At 40.8% G+C, this 25,912-nt stretch overlaps 2 protein-coding genes across 2 annotated transcripts; one reads left to right on the top strand and one right to left on the bottom strand.

Annotated features, from left to right (window-relative positions):
* Positions 1–53: 53 nt before the first annotated feature.
* Positions 54–8,158, bottom strand: dis3 (DIS3 exosome endoribonuclease and 3'-5' exoribonuclease). Its single transcript, XM_075478464.1, has 21 exons — positions 7,847–8,158; positions 7,337–7,494; positions 6,093–6,289; positions 5,905–5,978; positions 5,574–5,741; positions 5,236–5,400; positions 4,972–5,085; positions 4,717–4,854; positions 4,459–4,605; positions 4,255–4,371; positions 4,056–4,157; positions 3,531–3,595; positions 3,231–3,315; positions 2,936–3,063; positions 2,737–2,823; positions 2,460–2,616; positions 1,590–1,804; positions 1,279–1,447; positions 796–954; positions 555–677; positions 54–410 (listed from the first exon to the last, which is right to left on the bottom strand). Exons 1-21 carry the CDS (start codon positions 8,063–8,065, stop codon positions 342–344), a joined length of 2,856 nt encoding a protein of 951 aa, XP_075334579.1. The 5' UTR covers positions 8,066–8,158; the 3' UTR covers positions 54–341.
* A 172-nt stretch (positions 8,159–8,330) lies between these two features.
* On the top strand, positions 8,331–25,519 carry pibf1 (progesterone immunomodulatory binding factor 1). The gene is made up of 18 exons (XM_075478461.1): positions 8,331–9,188; positions 9,360–9,460; positions 10,105–10,303; positions 10,453–10,572; positions 11,441–11,574; positions 11,858–11,966; positions 12,343–12,462; positions 12,554–12,615; positions 12,829–12,954; positions 13,500–13,598; positions 16,833–16,998; positions 17,922–18,072; positions 18,367–18,457; positions 19,563–19,665; positions 22,483–22,613; positions 23,675–23,759; positions 24,893–25,072; positions 25,319–25,519. The coding sequence occupies exons 1-18, from the start codon at positions 8,922–8,924 to the stop codon at positions 25,370–25,372; spliced, it is 2,298 nt and encodes a 765-aa protein (XP_075334576.1). The 5' UTR covers positions 8,331–8,921; the 3' UTR covers positions 25,373–25,519.
* Positions 25,520–25,912: the final 393 nt, after the last annotated feature.

Below are 25,912 nucleotides of genomic sequence, written 5' to 3'. Positions count from 1 at the left end.
GCCTGTTCACGGTTGTGGGTTTATTACTGGTTTTAGAGAGACACAGAAAAATGTAGATTTAAAAACAATATTTAATGATAAGTACACTTTCAGTTACACTGCATTTCTGGTGTGCAGTCCCTTGCACTCATCCTTGTCTGCGATGAGAAATGTTTCAAATCATAAAATGATAACGGCATAGAACACTTTGCTGGTGAAAGATTTGGTAAAAAACTCTTAAAGTTGCTCCGAACTTCACACTTAATCTTTTTCAATACACCCAAAAAGGTCTAAACTGATCATAGATGCTGGATCTGGAAGATGGTCGTGTGGTTCTGGGGTATTATGGAGCTGCTTCTGTTTTAGCTGTCCAGTTTTGGTTTCTTGGCCTGTGGTTCAGTATCAGGGGCAGGAACACTCACACCAGAGATCTAAAAAAGAAAAGAACATTATTTCTAGTAAAAACAGTATTTTTTTTTAATCAGTACAAAGTAAAAATCTAAATACTGTACATTATCAGCTAAAGCAACAGATGAAGGAGGAATAATCTCTAAAGCTGTTCAGTCTGTCCTTACCACAGGTTCAATTAAAGCCATACGGATCTTCTGGTGCTGAATGTTGGAGTCGTCTAGGCTGATGGTGACCTTCACTTTATCAAATATGTGAAACGTGTGATGCTCCACCTTTAGAGTGGGACCCTACACATATGCAGAGGATACATTTTAAACACAGTTTGTTTACAAATGACTAAAACTAACTGATGACTGCTGGAGTTCGATACAGACGAGTAAGTGAAAATGAATTTGGTGTTTATACCTCTTCCTCAAAAACGATGTTTGGGGAAACTTTGCCCTTGGTGTCAAAGAAGACTGTTCCCTCCAGACCAAACCTCGGGATGAGAACAATGATCGCATTCTTCCTCACGAACAGAACAAATCCTTCTTCATTCAGTATGCCTCGGCTCTTGAAGAACAACTGAAACACAAATGTTTTTTGTTTTTTTTACAAGCATGAATTTGTGGTCATGGTTAAGGGTAATAGGACCCAGTATTAAATTTCACCACTTGTTTAGGATTATTTCTTTAAATAACTCCATATCACAGAATGTTTGCATTAACAGTGAATGCAAACATGAATATGAATATTTTACTACTGTTGGCTACATATTATATTGAAACAAATGTTTTTGAGGTATAAATTAATTTTAACAATCAACCTGTATAATAAAAGTGTTGTGATTTTAAACTGCTTGAATACGTGAGAGCTGCCATATAGGGCAGTGTGTCCATATATTTTTACCTGTGTGTGGAAGGCCACAGATGCCCTCTGTGCATACTGAGACATTTTGTGTCTGTAGTTGAGGTTGCTGCAGAGGGCCGACTGCTTATGTTTCTCCATCAAATCTGGATAGGTGCTGTCTGCTTCGATGGCCACTGCCAGCAGGCGGTGCACGATGATATCTGAATACCTGTGAGGGAACGCAGAAAAGCAGAAGGTTGTTTATACAGAACAATAATAAAAGTTTAGAACAAGGAATTGTTCACATTTCTTTGTTAAAAACCCACATCCAACATATTAAGGCAAGATGAGTAGTGTGTCTGTTTTCATACCTCCTAATGGGTGACGTGAAGTGTGTGTAAATGGGAGAGGCGAGACCATAATGATGGAAATCACTGTCCATGCCAGAACAAAAATAGACCGCCTGCATCATGCAGCGAGTGGCCAAGATGCGCAACAAGGTGTTAAAGTATGGAAAGCCATCCACTTTGGCTACATCGAGGGAGTCGGCCAGTGCCTTGGCTGAATCTGTGTGGATCTCCACATCCTGGTAAGCGATAAACAGAACTGTATTACACAGAAAGCTAGAACACAGTAATCCTTACACACGCATACACTTTGTACTCACAAACTTAATAAATTCTGCATTTTTCCAAAGGGGTGACAGAAAAGCTGCTCCTAAATTAGTTAAATTACTCCCTTATGTTTGTTCAGAGTGCTCACAATTAAATTAGCTGGTGAGCTGGACAAAGTTTTCTAATACGATAAGTGATGCATACGGATGCTAGAAGAATTAGCTAAACTCTTTGAATAATTTTACTAAGAAAACAGTTAAGTTTGTGCTAAAAAGTTAGTAATGTAAAAGAGAATAGCTTGATGAGGAAGAGGCAGATTTCCTCTGTCTTGGAATGATTTTAAACTTTTCATCTTAGAGCAGCATGTTTCTCTGCAGCTTTTGTCCTTTAAGTTTTTTTGACCATTTGACATTCTGAAAACCTTGTTAAAGTGCACTTAAATACAATACCCTACCCTTAAATGTACATTTATAAGAACAGGCTTATCACACCTTGTTTTGTAATCCAGCAAAAATTCAAGATAATTTCAATGATCTTACTGCTTATTAATGAGTCCGTTTTCAATTAATTAAGAATCAAAACTGGCACAGGAATATAACGTAGACATAAACAACTGTCTGAACTCACCTTGGACTTTGCAGCCTTGAGCAGGACGTCATAGTTAGATGGAGGTGGTGCTGGATGTTTCCTTAGTAGAGCACACTCTGGAAATTCATCATAAATTTTCTGTGCAACTGAAATATTGGCCAGCAACATGAACTCCTCCACCATAGAGTTTGTTTCCCTAATGACACAGACAGGTTCATTCGCAAAAGACAAAATGACGCACAAATATATATTTCTTTAAAAGTAGCTTTTGCAGAGTAAAAGTTTCAGCTTGATGCTTGTTTTGGAAGTTACCCACATGAGTTCTTTGGCCTGGAGGTCTATGGGGTCATGGGTTTCACTGTCCATGTGGAACCGAACCTCCAATGATGACAGTGTCAATGCCCTGAATGACATAAAACACAATCCCTGTCATTTACAGCTACTTTGAAGATATAGTTCCCATACTGTGTTTCATCAATCCAAACCTCTATTATTCCCTACTCCTTACTCCTTACCCCTTCTCTATCCTGTGCCTCTTGAGGATTTTGGCTAGTTTGTTGAGACCCCGCAGGCTTTGGGTGATATCGTCATTCTTGTTGGTGTCATCGATCCTCATCTGGGCCTCAGCATATGTCTGAGATGACTTGAATAAAACCAAAAGCAGACAGAAAATCAAAGAACTGTCAAATCATTCATTTATCCAATTTTATAAACAAAGCAAGTGGGGTGTATCGACTGCAGGAAATAAAAATAAGAAAAAGAAAAAAGGAATAGAATCAGTTTATTTGTGCTTGTGTGTCAGTACTTCACCTTGGAGTTGATAACACTTTTTGTAAACCGAGTCTTTAGAATTTCTGCCTTGTGGTTCATTTCCCAAATACATGAAAAAGCCAGCCTGGTAAAATCAGACAAAAAATTTGCATTTCAATTACATCAACTGGAATGGGTAGGGGGAAAAAAGCATTATGGCTGGTATTTAGAAGTTGTTCATCCAGATGTTCAAGTATAATGAAAGGAAATAATCCAATATGTTCATTCAGGGGAATGGACAAAGCTGAATGTTGTGAAAGTTTGTGTGTGGGTGTGTGTGCGTGTATCTTCAGCCCTCACCTGTCCACATTGGAGCGTAAAGAGCAAAGATTGGAACTGAGCAGCTCAGGAACCATGTCTATCCTCTGTTGGACAATGTTAAAAAAAAAAAAAATCATTATATCCTCCATGCATGTCTTTAGCAATGTCATACAGCCTTTATGAAGAGACAAACAGAAGACTGGGATGGAGTCAAACAGCTAGAAATGGAGCTTACTTTTTAAAGCAAGAAGTTTGAGTAAAAAATATTAAGTAAGCAAAGATTTTTCAAAAGGCAAGCTCATAATGAAAACAAGGCTGCTTTTACTATTTCCATTTTCTAGTCGGTCAAAATTTCAATATTTTTCAGTTTCAAGAGTCAGTTCTAGTTTAAGAGATTTTTCTCCCATTTTCTTGTAAAAAGCCTGTTGCGGAGATTGTTGTGACGTCTTGCATTCACTGCTCTTTAGAGGTCTGTCTACAATATTTTAATTTTGACATTTTCTCAGAACATCTTCATGCTTTATGCTATGCAGGAAGCTGAGAAAACACTGAGGTTTTCCTTACTTTGCCGCACAAATACACAGTGGTACCACGGTTAGCAGCCTCTTTGTCCAGCGCATTGCCAGGTCTGATGAAGTGACTGACATCGGCGATGTGGACCCCAACCTACAGAAAACGGATCACATGCCAAGACACTCACGTTTAAAACAGACACAGAGAACTCACTGCTGTTACTGACAACGTATGTGTACAATATGTGCACCTCAAGGTTTCCATTTTTCAGCTCCCGACAGTGCAGGGCATCATCTATATCCGTACATCCGGGAGGATCCACACTACACACTGTCAAATGCCTCAGATCCTCTCTCTTCTCCATGTCCTATTCAACACATCCACATTCATTCATATTCAAACTCCTTCTTAAACATGCAACAGTAGAGCTTAGTTTATCTCAAAGAAAAGTGACCTCAGGTGTGATGGCCCAAGGCATTTTGGGGAGGAAACTGAGCACAGCCTGAGAGAAGGCCTGATGTGGAACATCATGCTCCAGAAGCAACACTTCTTGCTCAGTGTCCTTCTCTCCTGCACCTCCCAGACTGCGGACAAAGTGACCCTGAAAAAAAAAATAAAACAAATAAAAGACATCCCTTCATGGACAGACTTTGTGTTTTTATTACCCCATGTAAGAGAAATCAACAGTCAGTCCGAAGGGGATCCAACTTACATTTGGATATCTGGAGTTTTTAGGCCAGCCATCAATGGCCACCATGATCCTCTGGCCTATGAGTGAGGAGGCCTGTCGTGTTTCAATGCGAATGCGTGGGATACGGCGGTCCGCAGGGGTGAAAAGATGGCGGGTGGACTGGAAGAAGAATGGAAAGAAAAGAAACTCAGTGCTGATGACACGAGACTTGTAAATGCCAGTTACAGCTTTAGCTTTGCATGCTCAAATGAATGATATTCAGCTGTCTAGATTTACCTCTTTGATTTGGGAGACCATCAGCATGCCGCAGAATGGCCTCCAGTTCCTTTTGATGATTCCCACCACTTTCCCTGTGGGTTTTTTGGCTGCCTCAGCTGCTGATATCCTTAGCTGCTCAGACACACAGGAATACAGAGGTCAATAATGCACTGAATCGTGCTCAGGCTGTCGTTCAGATGAAAAGTTTTGAAAAAAAAAAAAAAAAAAGTTATTTTTCCATGGTGCAATCACTCTTCCTTTAAGTAAAAGAAAATGATTCACCGCTTTGTACTCCTCGTCTTCGTCTGTGTTATCGTCCTTTGCAGCACCGTCATCCTGCAGCACGACCGATGAGGGTGCTACCCACTGACTCCGTGGCAACAGCTGCACAGCAACCACATCCTGGTGCACTGTTCTGTTGAGGTTCTGAAGACCCTGGATGAGAACCTGGCACAAAGCCAAAAAGGACAATATAGAACTTGTAACAAATGGATTCGATTTCTTTGTCATTTAACAAATTATTATTTTTTCAAACAGCAAAATTAAGTCTTAATATACGTAGCATGACAAATTCTGATTCCTAAAGCACTGCATCTTCACGGACAAATGTCCACACACACCTCTGTGCTGTCTTCCCCCTCTCCCTGAATAAAGACTGTGGCCTCCAGATAGTTGTCCCTGCTGGCCCTGAAGGAGCCCTGGAGGAAGGAGCCGCTCTTAATCCCCGCTTGGATCCTGGACAGAGGAAGATGCTCTGGAAACAACACTTTACTACTTGTGATCTCATTCTGAGGAAGGAAAGAAAACGCAGAGTGGGAAAGTGACATAAAAGAAAGAAAGAAAATGGTTAGGAGTTAAATATAAACAATCTGCATCCAGTGTCACTTTAAGGACAACCAGAAATTGATTTTTTTTTTGTCCACAGCTACAACAAACTGTGCTACTGTTCACCTTATCATCAGTGGATAAAGCCAGACGATCCACGAGCTCAGGGTTTGCTATTAGACTCTTGATGTATTCCTCAACTAGAATGTAAGCAAATAAACACTTGTGACAAAGTATTCAGATGATGCCATTTAAAAGCAAGCTTGTATCCAACAAAATGTAGTGTTGAAACGGTGGATTAATCTAATAATTACATTTGAACACCAACAGGTCGTTATCCTCCGCTTTCTGCTTGTTCCCTTGATCATTGGTGAGGAGGACCACTTTCAGCCCATCTGTGTCAGACTCTAATGTTTTCAGATGCTGGCTGTACCATTTGACTGCCACACGGATCGCACGATCGTTGCGGTCATTGGCGCTCTCCCCTGGTTCACGTTCAATGAATGTCTCTCTGGAAGAAAAGGAATCATAAGAAAAGCCACTCAACAAAAAACTACAACTATATGTGTGTGTGTGTGTATATATATATATTAATACTTTTCAATAGCAACTGTACAACAATATTTCCAAACAGAGTGCTGCATCATCTCCTCTTTTAAATACAACTGGTAAGTGCTTTTTTCATTCTTGCTTGATAAAGAATTTTAGCTACTCAACAGTTGTGGACCTAGCAGCTATTACAACGCTCCAAGTGCTTTCAATAGATGGTAAGTCTTTTACTATAAATCAGTGTTGCTGAAATTTGTGTAAACAGTTGTTTGGCTTGCTGAAACAAACAGGACCTTACCTGAAAAAGCATAGTCTGGATGGCAACATGTGCTGGTTAAAAACCTGTATATACTGTTCAGCATTAATGGTGCATCACAAATGTCCCCTCCATGATATCCATGAGTCCAAAAAAGGGAATTTCACATTTTTTCATCATGACCGTTCTCCACTTTTCCTTAGTCTATCTAAAATAAGCTCAGGCTTATAGAGGGCAGCAATGTTTCTTGAACATTTGTATAAATGGTAGTTTTAACTTTCACCTGTAAATGCAGCATAGAACTCCATTCACAAGTTGTTTTTGAAAGCGTTCCTGAGCCCATGCAGTGATTTCCACTAAAGAAACATACCTGTTTACTGCTGTACTTGCACATATTTTTCTCATTTTTACCCATTTATTTACCTCCGTAGTTTATCCATTGTACTTATTACATCATGCCTCTTGTCTCATTCTGCAAATTTTACTGTATATGTATAAATACACACACGTATACTGTATATATTCATACCTATATTTATAGTTAGTCACAGTTTATCACCATTCTGCTCTTACTGCACATGTACATACTCAACACTTTCTGCTCTTTGCACTTCTGGTTAGATGCTAAACTGAGTTTCGTTGTCTCAGTACTGTGTGCAATGACAATAAAGTTGAATCTAATCAAATCTTATACCTTTTATTTCTTTTCACTTTTTTACAAATCTGCATTGTGTAAATATCATAATGTGATACCTGTGGTGTTCATTGGTGAAAGTGTAGAAGTGCTTCTCTTTCTCATGTATGATGTCCTTCAGGCGTTTATAGACCGGTGCACTGCGGTGGCGTACCTCCTGCAGAACAGTCTGAAGGATGATCACATTACGGATCACAGGATCTTCCAACACGTCAATCTACAGGACAAAGTGTATCCATTCGGATGAAGAGAATGAGGGCAAAGACTTAATGAATACATTTAATTTAATGGATGTTAAGACTGACATAAATCAAAGCATCACCATATTACTACATATAAAAATATGCAAGAACGTGGGGGAACCCAAGACGTATTAATCACAAATAACATGTTTATTAAGTCGGATAGCCCGGCATGGTAGTCTGGCGTGATTTAATAATAATTCTACATGGTGCATAACGCTGCAATATCAGGCAGAGACCTGTACTTTAAGTTTAAATGGAAAACTATCAAGAAACAGTCACGCTAAACTGCTAGATACACACGTCATGTGTGACAAGTGAAATCACCTGATGTAGCACCACATTTGTGTCAGGTAACAGATAGTGCGGATAAGAGCACAGATTACTCTCAATGCACGCGTCTTTCTGCAGCACCGTGGAGTCCTGTTTGCATTCAGTGCAAACTTCACTTCCGCACCAAATATCATCTCTCAGGTAATGCTCACGCACGACCTTCATCACCCCACCCGACCGGGTCTTCTTAACGAAGGTTTTGGACTTCAACATGATGATTTTAGAATCCCCCAAATGTTAAATCCTGGTGTTGAATCACAGCGGCAGATGAAGCCAAACAGGCTGCTTCCCATGTGTAAACTAACTCAGTGGGCCGAAAAAACTTCCAAGAGTTTAATAATCCTGTTCTTTTTCAGGTGTTTTTGATAACATACTTTTAATTTATCTTCTATAAAGAAGCAAAATAAGAAAAAAAGAAAAAGAAAAGGTTTGCTTTAAAATCAAGGCGATTTGTTCTGGTTTAGGGTAAAATACTATACAGAATCTCCCGTTGACTTTGGTTGTCCATCCAATTAGTAATGATGAAAACAAAGCAGAGGAAGACAGAAGAGCGAGTGATTGGTAGGCAATTGAATTTTTACAGCGACCCCCAATGTTAGGAGGTAGTACTGCAAGCATGTGCATTGCAATTTACTGTCAACGAAAGTGTGTTGGTTGCATTGCACGCTTTCTACCACAGAGGGCGCTGTAAACAACCCTAAACGTACATAGAAGCTTTGGCGGTTAGCAGTCGGCACGGAGCGGGACCCTTGAAAATAAAAACAATTCACTGTAGGCTTCCGTTATCTCCCGGGTACGATTTATGCTACATCTCTTCACATATTTATGACACAATTACTTAAGTATACGTACGTAGATCGCCAGTTTTAACTGTTTAGCATGGATGGGTGTTCGGTTCGGTTGGGGTTCTTGCCTCAAACTAACGTATATGTGTTACCTATCGCGTTGTCTGTGAACACTTATGTCTAATCTCTTAATAATCTGAGACGTTAACCGTTTCATCCACCGTGCTAGTGGACCATAGAAGGCAAAAAGAGGGGTCAAAGTCGTGAACAAAAAACGGTACAAAATGCCTCCGAAAAGGCAGCAGTTGAAGCCGACTCGAGCCAATGTCTCCAGCTCCTTGGACCTGGAGTCTGAGGATATCAGTCTGGAGACAACGGTACCCACCACCGAGGATATCTCCTCATCCGACGAGCAGCGGGAAGGCTCCCAGAAGGTGACCCGCCAGCTCATCGAGAGGAAGGAGCTGCTCCATACAGTCCAGCTGCTGAAAATCGAGCTTTCTCAAAAGAATCTCATCATAGACAACATGAAGGCCGACCACATGTCAAAGGTACATGGTCAGATGCTGCACACTCGGAGGAGGTGTGGTTGATGTGGTTTAAGGTACACCTTAAGTTGTGTTGACAGATTCAGACCAAGAGGGATCTATTGCGATACTTCTGTAACATAAATAACAGTTTTTATGCATGTGTATATTGAAGTGTATTCTGTCACGGCTCAGATTGAGGAACTGGAGGAGAGGCTGAACGAAACCATTCATCAAAAACAAGTGCTGGCCCTAAGACTGGACAGCCAGCTGAAACTTACTCAGGAAGAGCAAAGGTTTGTCAATAATAGAGTAAATATACATACACAGAAAAGAAAAGTTAATATCTTCATGATAGTCGTGTCAGCTCTGGCTTTGCTGTGTTTGCCGCTGTATCTTCCTGTGTCATTCCTATGTCATTCAGCTGTACTGTGTCTGGTGGATGGACTCCAAATCCATCATCTAGCACTGTAGCAGGCCACATTAGTATCCTTAACATAGCTAAAGCTGTTTCCTCTGACCTTCATGATTCCTTAACACAAACATTTTCAAAATCTGTGAACATACCTCAAAGAGCTGATTATTTGTAGATCTCTCGGAAGTAGAAGCTCTTTGCTGGAAGAATGTGTGAAAATCCCCTGAACAGAACCAAAAAAACAGTCTGACTATAGGAAGGATTTTCAAACTACGATGCTCACCAAAGGTGTTATAACTTTTGCTTTGAGCCCTTTCCTTTTGTTTTCATTTTGAAAATCTAAACGATGGAAGAGGAAACGATAAACACGCAGAAACCGTTGAAAAACACGTCTTTTACTTTATGCTTTTTGAAGAATTGGTTCATCCGTTATTTGCTTTGATATTTACGGCAACAAAAGCTTGAACCGCCATTAAGCTGCTACACACAAACAGGAACTGTGTTAATGAAGATTCAAATCATTAGGAAACAGCAGGCTCTGCGTAAGCAGGAGATGGAGGCCATCTTGCTCAGGCAGCAGCAGCTGGAGGAGACTAACCGACAGCTCTGTGAGAAGGCTGGTGAGCTGCGGAGGTCTCTGAGGGATCTGGACATCTCCCAGGACCGATACCAGGAGCTACGTGGCCTCCCCGACGACAAAATCTCCATACAGGAATACGTAGCTGTAAGTATGTCGGAGCTCTCTATCATAACTACACCTCCCTGTTGAATGTTGGACCCTGCTGACGGCCACCAGAAAGACAAGATATTCACATGTTGAAGCTGTCAGGGAACATGGTGCCTTTTTTTTCTCCTCTTTGTCTTGGTGTCCAGATGCGTTTCTTTGAAGCTGTGACTCCTCTGCGGACGCAGCTGACTCAACTAAATGTGCAGAAAGGCTACTTGAGCGAAGAGCTGGACTTACACAGAACAAAGATGAAGACTTTGACGGAGGTACAGAACACAAACTCGAGGTTGTAGCACAACTCCTTCATGAAATAATAGTCTACACTTCCAGCATGTCATCTCACAAAAATTGCACAACCTTAAGATTTTGTAGAGTTTGTCCAGAATACCGGTCAGTAGAAGAGATGCAACCATTCCTCTCAAACACTCGCTCTTTAAATTGGGTCACATGTATCAAAAGCTAAGATGTGAAGAGTGGAAACTGATAAGTAGGTAAGTGTTTTAAGCCATCCAAAGCATGTCTACTGCAGCCTTTTTGTGATGTCATTTTCTCAGCATTCTGTTTAAAATGAAAATAGAAATGAGAGTTTACAAAAAAAAAGAAAAAAGCCCGCCCAGGTCATACAATCAGCAGTAACCCTGTAGGCATAAATGGCACATTGATGAAATAATGATGCAAAATGTCCGATTGTGCTAAAGACAAAAAGAAAATCCTGACAAAGGCCGCTACTGATGTAATGGCACAGAGAATGTTTTCCCACCATCAGACACCTTCAGATAAAACATTTATTGTTTAAATGCCACTGAGATGTGGCTTTCACACCTTTACAGGTTATAGAATCCATAGCATGGAGAAGTTTTATAAGGGTTTCCTCCTAAAAGTTTCCCTAAACAGCATTTAAACATTGTTGCTGACCAGGTGGAAACACAACAGCACAGCAGCTACAGAAGGATGTTGGAATGACTTTCCCTTTTGGGAATCTGCAGATGACTTTGAAACCGCATGGGCCGTGATACCAGTGAACACTTCTTTTTTTGACAGCGATGCTCAATAAATGGCCCGGGGAAAATATTTAGGATGTTTGTGTGGCATCTGATAATGTTCTCATCGTAACTAATGTATGTGTGTCCACAGAGCTACGAGGAGGAGCGGCGGACTCGTACGGAGCTGGAGCTGAGGAGCCAGAGACTGACTTTAGAGCTGGCTGATACCAAACAGCAGATCCAAGAGGGAGATTATCGGCGACACAACTATCCAAATGTCAAACGGTGTGTGTGTGTAAATGTAACAAAGAGAGGGTTGACTCCTCTGAACCCAACTTGACCTTTGAAGACCATAACGCAGTACAGCACGTGTTTATCCAACAGTACATGGAACAAACTTCAAAAACTCCTAAAATAGAAGAAGGAGCTATCAGTTGAAATTTCTGAGAAACTATGTTATTCATTCGTGGTCATTAATAAAAAAAACTTCCCTGGTGTTTGAATGCCTCATTTGTAAGGGGCAAGTTTAAGTGACTTTTAACTTTTTTTTTTTTACTTTGGTTTATAGTGAGCGGGACAACTTTGAAGCAGAGCTGAAGGACTTAAAGAGGCGATTTGAGACGGTGGACTTGGCTCATGCGGCGCTGACCAGGGAGAGGGACACACTCTGCAATGAGGTGCATCACACATATCATGTTATTCCCTTTCCATGACAATCCACCACTCACAGAGAGCTTTTTCTTCATGCGTATTTATTTTATATTTTATTCATTTCAACTTCATAATGTGCAATATTATTTATACTAGGTCACTTTACTTTTTGGTCACTTTACTTTTTAGTACTTGCTTTTTCTCTTTTTTAATTTCTTGTTCATGTCTGTTGTTGCTACTGTGTTGCTGCTGTGGCAAGTGAATTTCCCCGTTGTGGGATAAATAAAGTATAATCTAATCTAATCTAATCTACCCACCCATTTACCCACGCACTCGCTGAGCTTTGTCTTGTTTATACTCTCAAAATGTTCCTGGGTTGGTTGTGTTCTTTCTGGCCTGCAGGTGGCAACGTTGCAGCAATCGGTAACTCTCCTGCAGAAGGACAAGGAGTATCTGCACAGGCAGAACACGGAACTCAGTGTTCGCTGTGCACATGAAGAAGACCGCCTGGAGAGGCTGCAGGTTCATACGCATTGTCAACAAGGAAGTGTGTCCGATGCAGTAGCAAGGGGAAGTCCCCTCATGTGTTGTCACCTTTTGTTGTTGTTGTCAGGTACATTTAGAAGATGCTAAGAGAGCCAGAGAGGATGCCTATGAAAAATATGTAGCATCCAGGTCAGGTTCTACTCTTTCACATCACTCACCCTTTTCTCATGTTTCGGTGCTTGATATTTAAGAACTAAGCTGTGCTTAAATATCAGTGAGACGCCAATCAAATGCCCAAATTTTGATTTCGGTTAACATCTCCCAACTTCTGCGTTACGATCCCATCTTTGATCCAACCTATACGAAGAGAGATCATATTTTGTCGTATTCTTTCCCTTACAGAGACCACTACAAGTCTGAGTATGAAAACAAGTTGAGAGAGGAGTTGGAGAACATCCGGCTGAAAACCGGTCAGGAGATAGAGAACCTGCAAAGAACCTCAAGAGAGATGTATGAAAGAGAGAACAGGTATCCGTCTTTCTCTTTATATAACCCTTGAACAACTATGAAGAAATACATCATGGATGCTATTCAAACCCCAGATAGTTACCTTTTTTGTAAGATAGAGAACCATTTATTATTAACTTGACATTTTTCATGCTAGACTTTAGCTATAGTGATGTGATTGTTTGGATATAATGATTTCCCCCCCTCCCCTTATTAATCATTGAGAATCAATCTGTTTTCTAATCTTATGGTGACTGACTGTACAGTATTTTTACAAACTGGAGCGTTGTGTTAGGATTAAGATGAATTATCCAAACTGTATTAATCCACATATCTAGTGTATGACACAAAGCAAGGCAGCTAGTTCACTGGATAATACAAACGCAAATATCCAAGTAGAGCACGAAGCCCTAACAACTGGTAGTACACAATAACCTGAAAATAGAAGGAAATATCTACATAACTTTGGATAATACAGTTGTTTTTGCCATACATGATGAAATGTAGTGATTGTTTTGAAGAAGAAGGGAAGTCTTTTGTGTTTACTGAGTTTTTTGTTTTACCAGGAACCTGCGTGAGGCCAGAGACAATGCGGTGTTGGAGAAGGACAGAGCGGTGGCTGCTGAGAGAGACGCTCAATCCAGATATGACCAACTGCTAGAGCAGTGAGTTTTAACTTTAAAGAAAAAAACACACACACAATAAAAGAAAACCCCGGAAAACGCACTTTATAAACATCCCGTTTTTTTTTTATAAACACTGAAGCTGCATATGGTTGGTTCATCCACTTTTAAATCATTTGGTCAACAGTCTCCTTTATTTTGGTACAGGGCATAAAATACGCTGTGGAAATATGGCATTTCTGTTGGTTTTATACAACTGAACAAAATAGATTGTGATTTATTTGATAATTATATTATGGCTACATCCCTCACAGCACTGGCTGTTTTTGACGTCCACTTTTTTCACTATAAAGCAGCATTCAAACTTCTTTCATTTACCTTCATCCCATGTTTTAATATCACAAGTCTACATTGATAATCTCATGCACCCCAGTCAGCTTCCTATTCGGCATTCATAAAAACTATTTGCTGCAGCTTTTAGAAACACTGGTGCAGACAGCTTTTTGCTGCTGCTTCGATGACAAGAAAAACATTTTTTTTAGGTTGAGGTCACTGGGTTTTAGTTAGTTTGAAGCAAGCAGTAATAAGTTCTAGATCTGCAAGCTATTGGAGCCTCTCTGGAACTAGTTCTCCTGGCTGAGAGTTGGTTTACTGTCGAACCTGGAAGAACTTGTTTGAGATTAGGCTTCAAACAGCCCTGGAAAAGCCTCAAGTCTCAAAGGGGGTGTGTAGCAATATCTAGTAAAAAATTCTAGTAAAATTCTAGTAATTCTAGTAAAAATTCCCAAATAAAAAGCAGATTCAGAGTACTTCTAGTTTGCACTTAGTTTGATTTGCATATTGGCTTTCAGCTCCTAAAAGCTGCGTTTATACAGTATTGTTAAATGTATCATACCTCTTGATGGAAAGCCAAGAAACTTTATTTTAGGGCAACCGGGGCCAGCTGGTCCAATTCCCAGTTAACCACCTCATTTCTCATAATCCTTTATCAGTCAAACTAGTATGAGGGATATGCGTGCGCCATTATGTCTTCACTGTGTTTACCTGCGAGCTTGTTCTTGCTCTGACGCTGAAGTGTGAGCCTGCCGCAGTCCGTCACTGGTGAAAGCTGTGCGCGTGGCAGCACGGCGGGGGCTGGCGTTTACCGTGTCTCCCTAAAGATGACATGAACACTTTGCTGTAATTGAGTTATTCGAAAGGTAACCAGGAAGTCAGATTTGACTGAAAGTCTCCTGAGTGTCTGCCTCCCAGAAGTGGAACACCTTCAGAGCGGATGAAAGCAAAACAAGAGAAACTAAAACTGTGCCTCGTGATTTTATTAATTTTTTTTTTTTTTTAGACCTTCTGTGAGTTTTCTATTCAAAGTTATTGTTGCTGTATTGTTATTTCCACACTCTGTCATAGCAATTTACATCTCTCACTGCTCCAGGCAACGATGTCCGTGTCAGTACAGCCTCGAAAGATGCCGCCGGGTCATGGTTGTGTAGGAATTTTCAAATTCTTCTCCGCCATTGCAACACATACTGTGAATCCCTCTGACACAGAAGCACATGAATACTCAAGCGTTCTTTTAATTTACTTTACGTGTATCAGTCGGCTTCCTGTTTTTGTGTCACACACGTTTTTAAGGTGTATAGAATTTAATAATGGAAGGAAAAAATACACTTCAACTTTCTGGGCTAATTTACAGTTTTCTTTTAACTGTATGTGTTCAGCAGAAACACAGAAGAGCAGCAGCAGTAGTGGTGTCCCCATCCTGGGTTACTACTACATACCTGTCATTTCTCTAAATTCAAACCACCAGCTGTTGGTCTTGCCAAACAGTACCCCCCCGCAACACACACACACACACACACACACACACACATTTCACTCTCTCCCATGCACTCTCTCTCGCTGCGATCGCATTCCTTTTTCTGCGTTGCATCGCAAGCCAGCAATGACAGATGCTCGCCTCAAGCCCTTCACCCCTAACCCCACGCTTGCCCCTATTTTTGGGGCGGAGAATGAGGGGGAGAAGATTGAAATGGCGTCAGATGATTGAGGCATCGAGGGCCAGCTTAAATCTCTGCGCTCTATTTCGGAGTACAGGCTAACCAACCATTCACTGTGATCAAATTGTCAAAAAAACAAAGCAAAGTGTTGAGTGTGGTTTTCACTTGTGCCTCAAAAGCAAACCAAAAGCTACCATGACGAAATTGCCTCGGAAAAAAAATATAGCTGCAAATGCTGCCATTAAATTTGACATTTTGAAAGGACAGAGACGGAACACGGCAAACTTCACCTCTCTGGAAAAGTTAGAAGCTTTTTCTTTCTTTCTTTATTGAGGAAAATGTCGCTTCTTTGCTTTTAGATGGCAGCTGCCACTTATGAAAGAAGGCATGAAATGTCAACCATGTGTACATGTCTGTCACTGTGAGTGCATAGCTCAGGCCTGCGCACTATGGATGATGAAATCTTATCAGGTCAGCTGTAATCGAGAGTTATTAATATTATCCAGCCAACCTCCACGGCTTGATAGAACTTGTGTGTTCATGCTTGAAGGCTGCCCGAGGAGGAGCGCTGAGCTTGAAAATCGCTGCCTTCGCTTTTAGGGCCACAGCAGGTTTTTAATTTCTTGTTCTGCGAATCACGTAACCTTATTTTTGAGACGTTTGTTGTTTAGTGTAGAAAATTTATATTTTTTTTTCTCTTGAAAATAAGGTGCCCACAGTTGTCTTTAAATTGCGTATGCGTCCTATGAAAACAGGAAGTGAGGGATACGTTCCGTCTCTCTCCTCTTTTCTAGTTTAGTAAACGGTTGCACGGAAAATAGTTTCTTTCTCTGCTAACTGGAATCATTTAAGATCAAATGAGGTTAAACACCGCCGCAAGCACTGGGAGAAATGATGTTGAAATGATTTTAAGACTTAGCTTTGCTGCTTGCTGGCATTGTGTAATATTGCAGTCACCAAATGGGTTAGATGCCACCTCAACACTTTTTGTAAACTGCTCGTTGCACAAGGCATAAAAACGACTCAGTTGATTGCTAAATTAAATGTTTTTCCAAACAAATCATGAACAAAAATAACTGAAAACAAATATATGGAGGAAGAGGGTACCTTTTTTTTGAGTTTGGCCCTTATGTGTGATGCACACTTCACTGCTTTATTTCATAGACGCATACATAATCTGCATTCACATAATCCGTGTGAACAAATACCCCTTTTCGTACTTTTTCAATCCACCTGCTTCCAGTCATGTTGTGGGGTGTGTGACCATCACATTATCCTGTAGGTATCGTAAGCTCCAGTTGGGGACTGACAGCCGGGTAGGAGAACTTTCCAACCAGGCCAAGCTGCACTCCTTCGAAGCGGAGCGCGCTCAGATGCTCAAGGAAGAGACGGCTAAGGCCCTGGCCCAGTGCCAGGTGGAATGTGAGAAACAGCAGAAGAAACTGGAGGTACTCAAAAAGAAAGAATTCTCTTATTATACTTCTCTTCAAATTGGTATTACTTCCTGGTTTGAAGGTTATATCTTTGTATGATCCAACATGAAGATTCTTTAATAGATATCAATAAATGTACATTTTGTGAGTATTGTAGTTCCACAATAAACATATTGAAGTGACACAGTATTCTGAACTACAGTGTCACTGAGCCAGATTCTACAGAGCTAGTTGATTGATGGATTACAGTCACTTTTAATGAGATAACCAACTTCCCGCTTGAAAGTTACCTTCTTCCGCAAAACATCGCATTGATTTTTCCGATCTGAGGCTTTGTTTTTAAACACGGCTTCTGAAACAGGAGGGTTTTTCTGCGAAACTTCAAACTCTCCATTGAAACCTTTTATTTCTCTGCCTCTCTAGAACCTCAAAACATGCCCAAAAAAAAGAGAGCGAGAGGTTGAACCTTCAGCTTTAATTGTAAATTATCGACTTTGCTTTTTTGTTTAACACCGTCCTTAAAATGATGACGTGATGCTAATGTCACATCAGGCTTGAAATGTAAAAGTATGAATGTGTTGAACAAGTTGCATCGCGTATGAATGGATTAATGCAGCCAAATATATTTTGCATTTTATATATTGGAGTTCATTGTTTAGGCTTAATTTTGATGGAGTTCTTTACATTATGAAGTATAGTTTCTCTTTTCTCTTTCTTTATTTTTTTATCTTTATACCTTTAACATACAGATGTGCTAAAAGAAAAAGTGCTGAATTTCTAAAAAAAAAAAAAAGAAATATGTTTAGTTTCTGGAACATCACCAGGTTTGTATGTTTATTCACTTGGAAATTACCCTCCATTACTCATGTTTTCATCTAAACAATGAAAAAAGAAGACAGATCTGTCATTTTCCCTCCTGCTCCCCTCCCGTACCTCAGCTCCTCACTCAGGAGTTTTACAGGCTACAGACGTCATCTGAGAAGCGGCTGGCTGAGCTGCGAGCTCAGAATGCAGAGCAGGCATCTCGACTGGAGACGTATGAAAAGCTCGAGCAAGAGTTGGACCAGGTCACCATGCAGGCTGCCGAAAGTAAGATCATGGCATAGTTCTGCTCCAGCCAGTACATTATACACATGACTGTGAAGTCAGAACAGACGAAAAACAAGCTGGCATTGACAAATTTCAAGTGCACTGACATGACGCCATCAATCTGAGAATGTCTGTGGTAAAATGGGAGACGGTATTACTGAGAGAATTTACTGCAGCGTTCTTCCAACAGAAGCTGCTTGACGGACATGAGCATGACAAGTGAAATCCTTCACACTATTGTCATAGTTGTCCCCGCACCGTTTATGCACCGTTTGTTTTTCTTTTTGATGCCAGTTGAGAATGAGGAAGAAGCTGAGAGAGTTCTGTTCTCATACGGCTACGGAGCCAACGTTCCCACAACAGCCAAAAGAAGACTAAAACAGAGGTAAGGATGCATGAAAAAACCCCACATTTCAGTCATTGTGAGTGATGTCACCAAACAGGTTTCCTTTGGGGCCACAAAAAGACTTTACAACATTTACATAGTTTATGCCAGCGTGTGTTCGTCTTCTTCTCGTACTTTTCTTTGTTTGAGAGCTTCAGCCCTTTATGCTACGCCACAGGCAGCTGCATATGCATTGCTGTCATGTGTAGTTAATGTGACATTTATGGTGCATCTTTGTTCACAGATCCCCACTGGTTATCTTTTAAGAGTCCCTTTAAAAGCAGTGTAAAAGCATTGCACTCAGTGGGTCTACATGATGAGATTATAGCTATAGTTGGGTTATGCTCCTTATTTGAGCAAGGGTAATTATCCTTGGATATATGGCGGTGAATGAATCGAATCATAGGCACAAAGCATGTCATACTGCAGCGATAGGTGGCGCTGTGCCCATTTCAACTATTGCTAATAGAGCCACTTCCGGTTGACCGCTTCACCACCAACAACAACAACAACAAACTCAGGCGTTCGAGAAAGATGGCGAACGAAGAGCAAGATGAAGCTACCCTCTTCATGAAAGAGGGGTTTGTGAACTTCTGGTTCACGACCCCGGGAAAAACTCTGGAGCATGCGCAGAACGCAAAGTCTAATTCACCACATGCTTCACCGTCTACAAGCATGTTTAGTGTGACTTTCGACCGAGTTATCCCGGGGTCTTAATCTGATCGCGAGTAACCCGATCCGATTCAATATCTTGTCAGATTAAGGTGTCTACATAAATTGAATAGCTCAGTCTTATTGTAATTGTAATCTCCGAAGCGCTCAGGTAGCAGTTCTTATATCTGCAGTTCAGATTAACCTCCTAAATTTCAACAGTTGTTTGATTGTAGTCTTTGTTGTTCTTCTTAAAAACAAACTGGCATCAGTTGATGCAATTTAATTTTTTTTATCTGAAAACATGTATGTGCAGCCAAAATCCTCAATTGATCCCAACGTCATGGGAACACCGTATTGAAGAGTTAACCGGGAACTGCACACAAGTGCGATCGTGTTGGTTTTGTTGTGTTTTGGATTTTCCCATAATTGTGTTAATTTTGTTGTTGTGCAGCGTTCACCTGGCCCGCAGGGTGCTGCAGCTTGAGAGGCAGAACACATCGCTGAGGAGAGAGCTGGAGAGACATCAGTCACAGACAGGACAGATATCTGAGGAGGTACACACACATAGGCGCCCAACACTCACACGCACCTTTGCCTGGGGACCATCTTAAATGGGCTAATGTTCAATTTTGTGTTAATTTTCATAATCGCACTGCAAGTCCCCGCACGCATGTATATTTGCGTTCCCAATACGACCTCAAATCTCCCACAGTAACACAGTTTATGGTTGCTCCAAAGTGTCTATCAAAGTCAGTGATTTACTACAACCAACGGTTACCCTTCACTGACTAATAACTCCTAATAACTAATGGCTCCTCTCGCATTCTCCATTATTTACCTTCTCACATCATCACAGTGCCCTCCAAATAGGCCAGACAGAACACCTCTGCACCCATTATGCCACACTTGTATAATGAAGAAAGAAATTGATCAGCCTTTGCAAGAGTTTTAGGTATTTTACTGGTTGCAGTAGGTGTGGGTAACCCCAAGCAGGTTTGCCACAGAGCCATGACCATGTTGTTTAGTCAGTTTGGTACTCCATGAAGTGGAAGAACGAACCAGTGTGGCAAATCCTCAGAGATCCTTAGAAGAACCTACCAATCAAATGCCTTAAAAGACTGATTTGACTCGGCTTTTTCAGTTTGTTTCACGTTGTTTAAGCTCAGTATAAAAAACTATCCATGCCATTCTTTTCTAGATTCCTGCCACGCCTACCATGCCTTTTACGTCGTACCGGATGCCATCACTCATTTCACGACGCAGTGAGAGTTACCCCAGCCTTTTTTTTTTTTCTTTTTTTTTTTTCTTACAGTGGCTCCTGCCAAATTTGAGTCTATTTTGAAAGGCAAGCCAGAAAAATGACAAGTTGTTTAACAGCAGACAGTAGAGACCACAGACTTTGTATGAGGAAAGCATGAAGTTGGTCCTGCTACCTGTCACACTTGTTGACACAGCAGACAGTAGAGCCAAAAACCGTCACAGCCACACACCTCACTCTCCAAACAACTCGCAGCACCAATCACCAAGCTTTTGTTGTGTTTTACACACTATGTACGGCACATGTGTATGCAACAATGAGACCTTTGGGTGTATTTATTTTGTCTGTATGCGACTTTGTGAAGTCACGTGTACACCACTCGTGCACGGATTTCTAAAAAAACACTCAAATCATCTGGCAGCCAGCGCACTTGTCTTTTCTTCACTGCTTATTATAATCTCAATGAGAGGGGAGGTTGTCCAAGCCAGAATGGAGTGGGTGGGCAGATTTGAGAACAAATAAACCAGCCGTTGAACTGTCAGCAGTGATTGACTGGCACTTGTCTGGAATAACTCATGATTCATTAAGTATGAGATATGAAAAATCCTACTTCCTTTTAACTAGAAAGAGCCAGGGTGTCGACAGCTTAACCACCCACACAAATGACCGGGCTTACTCACCATTGTCCTTACCCTCCCAGTTCTGCTCACTACTGGCTGGCAGTAAAAGTAGTTTAATGTGTAACACCCTAACCTGTTGTTTAACTGATTTTAAGCACGATACTGATTGAGAAATATTGCAGTGGTTTTTAATAGACAAAAACAGATCCAACTCAGATATGCCTTCAATAAATAAACACGTTTATGGGCCCCTGATGCCGCCAGAGATAACGACTCCCAAACTGTGGTGGCTAAGGAAGAATAGTCTGTAGATATTTGCCAGATTCACATTATTTTATTCAGTGATAACCACGTGTTAAACAGTTAAGGTATTACCTAATTGCCAACATCGGCTGGTACAAGAGTGCCATATAAAGTAGAATAACTGATCAGTATTTCAGGTTTTACTTATCAAGACATAGTGATATTGTTTGAAAAAAGGAAAAAAAGAATTGGCAAGTACTGTTTGGCAAGACCAACAGCTGGTGGTTTGGATTTAGAGAAATGACAGGTATGTAGTAGTAACCCAGGATGGGCACACTACTGCTGCTGCTCTTCTGTGTTTCTGTTGAACACATACAGTTAAAAGAAAACTGAAAAAAAATTTCTGGTTCCTACCTAGTCATAAAATTAGGCAAACACAACCTTAGATGATGAAAAAAGTCCACCTTGCTGCAGTGTGAAAGATTATTTACAAGTGAAAAACAGTCCTCCCAAGAGTGGAAGTTTCACCAAGTTCACCCAAAGATCTGACTGTACAATACTAACAGAAAAACTCAAGAGCTACATCTCAGTCTCTACAGGCCTTAGTGAGCATGCGAAATGTGAAAGTTCACGACCGCACATTTAGAAAAAGACTAAACGAGTGTGGCCTGTTTGGAAGGCCCCCCTGTTATCTATACAAAGAAGATGGCAGCGCAGCTTGGGTCTGCAAAGTCGCAACTAAAAACAAACCACAAGACTCTGGAGCAATGTCTTTTGGACAGATGAGACCAAAGGCGTGTGTTTGGCCATAATAGCCCAGTCAAAGTCTAGACCTCAAATTGATTGAAATCCTGTGGCAGGACCTTAAGAGAGCTGTTCAAAAATGAATCCCCACAAACCTCATTGAACTGAAGCAACGTCATAAAGAAAAGTGGGCCAAGACACAACAATCTGAGAGACGGATGATACATGCTTATAATACAGAGAATGATTACTTCAAGTTGTTGCTGCTAAAGGTGGTCCAACAAGCCATGTGTATCATGAGATCCTTACTTACTTAGTAATTATTAAAAAAAAAAATATATGACACCTCAATATGTCATATGCCATTGTTTATCTGAGGTTGTATTAACCTTATTTTAGGACCTAGTCATAACCGGATTATTCTTATTGTCCTTATATGTAAAACCATAGCAATGAAACAGGGTGTACTTTCTTTTTCTGACAGCTGTGTGTGTTTTGATCCTTAGTTGTCTGCAGCCAACCAACTGTTGCAGCAGACACAGCAGCCTTACAGCTACCTGATCGAGACAGTGAGACAAAGGGATGCACAGATCAGCATGCTGAGGGAGCGCGTCTCCTCTCTTGAGGACGATGTCAGGTATACAACTGGTCTTGCTCACCGTACCTTCTTTTTTAATGTCATTTGTTTTATTTCTTGTTGTTTCCTCGCCATACCTCCCTGCCCTTGGCTGTCTCTGCTTTGTCCTTATCTCCCCTTGTCATCTTCTGCCCACTCTTTCATCCCGTCTTTGAGCAGCTGTGTGCATGAGTTAGTCTGTGCCCAGTAACTATTCCCCATCAGCACATGCACAGCTACCTGGCACTGACCTAAATCCCTGTTGTCACCCTCTGTATTTTAGCTTGACAAATATGCAAGCTGACAGACTGCAGGTTTTTTCTTGCTGCTCACTGCCATTGAGTGCTCACCTTGGGGCAATCGGGAGATGGTGGTGGGGGGGGGTATCCTTTTTAAATGCCGTCTCTGAAGTTTCCCTGTGGCTGTGCAGAGCTATCTATTCACAGCAGAGAAACTGCTCACAGGAGATTCTCTCTTCGTGTACTGTCTTTTTTTTTTGGTTTTTTTTTCAGATTTCTCAGTGGACCGCGTTGAAGCTGTTATTTTCCGATCGATTCAAGATGATTTGCTTTAAAGTCCCCTGTTACCGGTCCCTGCTTGTATATTTCACAGCCCCGGGGATGGAACATTTTAGCAGGGATGTTGTGAATCTTAGAAATCCATGATTTGTGTTTCTGAATTCTACTTTTTCTGTCAATTATATTAGTCAAGTGATTCCTACCCTGTGCTGGAAAAACCAAACAACTGCCGTTAAGACTGATTGTTGTATATTCTTGCTCTTTTTTTTTTTTTTTTGTGGGTTTGTTTTCTTCCTCCTTTCAGTACAGTCAGAAAAAATAGATGACTTTGAGATTTCAGTGTAACTTGCCCTTTGTTGATCCTTACCAGACTCCACCCTGAAACACAATAAAACACATTTTGATGAAGAGTAGATCAGCTGCATGAAGAACGTATAAAGAATCATATTAACCATTGAGCAGCTTCTCAGAGCACTACATTTTTTGAAAATCCCAACAAAATATGGTAATATCATTGTGTGTCCTTAAGATGTGATGTCTGCCTGTTTTCTGATTGACCCCCAGCTCCTTGAGGAAGGAGCGCAGTGCGCTGCAACAGGTGAAAAACGACATGGCGGCTGACCTGGAGCGACTTCTTAACCACAGAGAGGTGCTTATTCAGATGATGATGTGGGCTTTTTGTTTGACATGTTCATGTTGCAAGTGATAATATTCCTTATTATTGAATGATTTATTCATTTATTGGTCCAGGTCTTAAGAGGTATTCCATATGCTATATAAGAGAAATGACAAGAAAAGCAGAAATGTTCATATTTGAGTAGCTAAAACAAGCAAATATTAGCTTCTTTTTTTTTTTTTTTTTTTAAAGTGTCTAAAATGTTTAATTTGTAAAATTGTTGAATGATCACATGACTTATTTATTTAATGACTCATTATGGCAGCTCTTGTTATGTTTAATCCCATTTAATGTTCACCCCAAAGTTGACTTTGCTGTTTCAAATTTGGGGGAAATGGGTAGTTCCAGCAAAACTTTTGTGGATATGTCAACTTCTTATATGGGCGTTAAGCCATAATTTTGTAAAAAAACAACACAAAATCCACCCGTTATGCCTCCCTGCCACCTTTTTTTTTTTTTTTTATTACAGCTGGAACTGTATTTACATCATTGATGTATTTTCCAGGGAATTCTTTAGTCTGTAAAACACTAGAAATGTATTCAAAATATGATAGTAATGTTTACTTTGAGCTAAAGCCAATCTTATCAAGTTTTCTAAATAGCCCCAAACCTAAAAGTAGTAAATTCCGATTCAATACAAGGAACTGTCTCTTACATGTGAGAGCATGTCACAGTTCGGTGTGAAGTATTCTTACTTAAAAATGACAAACGATTCATAAAATGTGTCCCCAAGCCAGCCGTTTGCTGTATTAAGTATGTGCACTGTCATAGACAGCTGTTCCTCAGCTTGGCTGTTTGGGATGCCACTAGGCTGAGTCTGTGTTTGTGTGGATGCGTATGTGCTCGTGCGTGTGTGCGACATGCCAGGGCTCATGTCCTCAGAGGTGATAAATAGAACCGTGAAATGGCCCTGAGTCCTCCCCTCTGTCCTGCTGCTGCTGCCACCCCTGCAGACCCTTGAGCTTGTTGAACTACCAAATATGATAAGAGTGCAGATACATTTATTATGGAAATTCATAACAGTCCTTTCCTATTTATAATTCTATTTCTATTTCTATTATGTTTTCCTTGTTTCCTTCACTGTGTGTTTCATTGTGATTCACCAGGAGATGGCCATGATGAAGCAGGTCCTCATCAGCATGCGGTCCAGGCAGGGAGACCCTCTGAACCTGTCGGAAACCGATAGAGCTGGAATCGGGGCCTCTGGTTCAGGAAAACAGCAGTCCAAACGCATCAACAGGACCACGGAAGAAGAATCACCAACCAAGCCCAAACCCACTGTGTTTGTGAGTGTCTCACGTGGCAGCACTCTCTTATGAGTCACACCGCCTTAACCTGCCCGGACAGAAGTTCAGACAAAGAAACGGCAGAGATTGAAGAGAAATTATGAATCGCTTTTTTGTCGTTTAGTTTCATTTGAGTGTGAGCAGAGCAAAGATTTGCTGCAGAACACGCTGTTGAGTCATGTGAACTTTGAATAGGTGAAACGCTCCTGCTTCTGCATTTCATACTTTCTTCTCTCTTATTTGCAGACAAATAAAGACGTTCCAGATTGGTACCAAAGGCTGAAACAGAAACCCAAATGAACATTTGTGTCACCACTGGTGCTTACTCAGGACTTGAAAAATTGTAGGTTTTTTTGTTTTTAAATAAAGGCTGTTGTTTTTTAAAACTCGTGGGTTCCACCTGCTTTCAGGTCTCAGCAACTTTTCAAATACAAAAACCTAAACAGCTGCATTTGTCTGAGTGTTTTGTTTTCTTTATCTTTGCTTAGATATAATTCAGAAGATAAATGTCCTTCACGTTAGTCTGAAATCAGAGGTATTACCCTCCAGAGGGTACAAATTCCTTACTAACTGACTGCCCAAAAATTCCTTTTCCTTGGCAGTGGTCTATTTTATTAGGTCTGTCTATCATTATTTCCTCAACTTTTCCTGGCTTCCACATACTGGTTGCTACAGACAAACAACTCTGCAGGAACCTTAGCCTTTGATTTGTACGAGCCGAAGCTCCTTTGGCTTTAAATATAGACATAGTGGGCATACCTTTATCATTTCAGACCATGTTCTTATTGGTGTCATATTAAACTCGTCCACACGGCTGCTGTAAAGCTGGGTTGTCCCTTT

Source organism: Odontesthes bonariensis, chromosome 2 (genome assembly GCF_027942865.1).
Source record: "Odontesthes bonariensis isolate fOdoBon6 chromosome 2, fOdoBon6.hap1, whole genome shotgun sequence".
NCBI lineage: Eukaryota > Metazoa > Chordata > Actinopteri > Atheriniformes > Atherinopsidae > Odontesthes > Odontesthes bonariensis.
This window is presented reverse-complemented; position numbering and strand designations above follow the sequence as displayed.

Excerpts from the sequence above, each read along its gene's own strand:
- dis3 (XM_075478464.1), bottom strand. The coding sequence starts at position 8,065 with ATGTTGAAGTCCAAAACCTTCGTTAAGAAGACCCGGTCGGGTGGGGTG. Across the intron at positions 4,855-4,971 it reads TGGTCTCCCAAATCAAAGAG|TCCACCCGCCATCTTTTCAC; the intron begins GTAAATCTAGAC and ends TTCTTCTTCCAG. Across the intron at positions 4,158-4,254 it reads TGAAAAATGGAAACCTTGAG|GTTGGGGTCCACATCGCCGA; the intron begins GTGCACATATTG and ends CGTTTTCTGTAG.
- pibf1 (XM_075478461.1), top strand. The coding sequence starts at position 8,922 with ATGCCTCCGAAAAGGCAGCAGTTGAAGCCGACTCGAGCCAATGTCTCC. Across the intron at positions 12,616-12,828 it reads GAAAAATATGTAGCATCCAG|AGACCACTACAAGTCTGAGT; the intron begins GTCAGGTTCTAC and ends TTTCCCTTACAG. Across the intron at positions 19,666-22,482 it reads CAGGACAGATATCTGAGGAG|TTGTCTGCAGCCAACCAACT; the intron begins GTACACACACAT and ends TTTGATCCTTAG.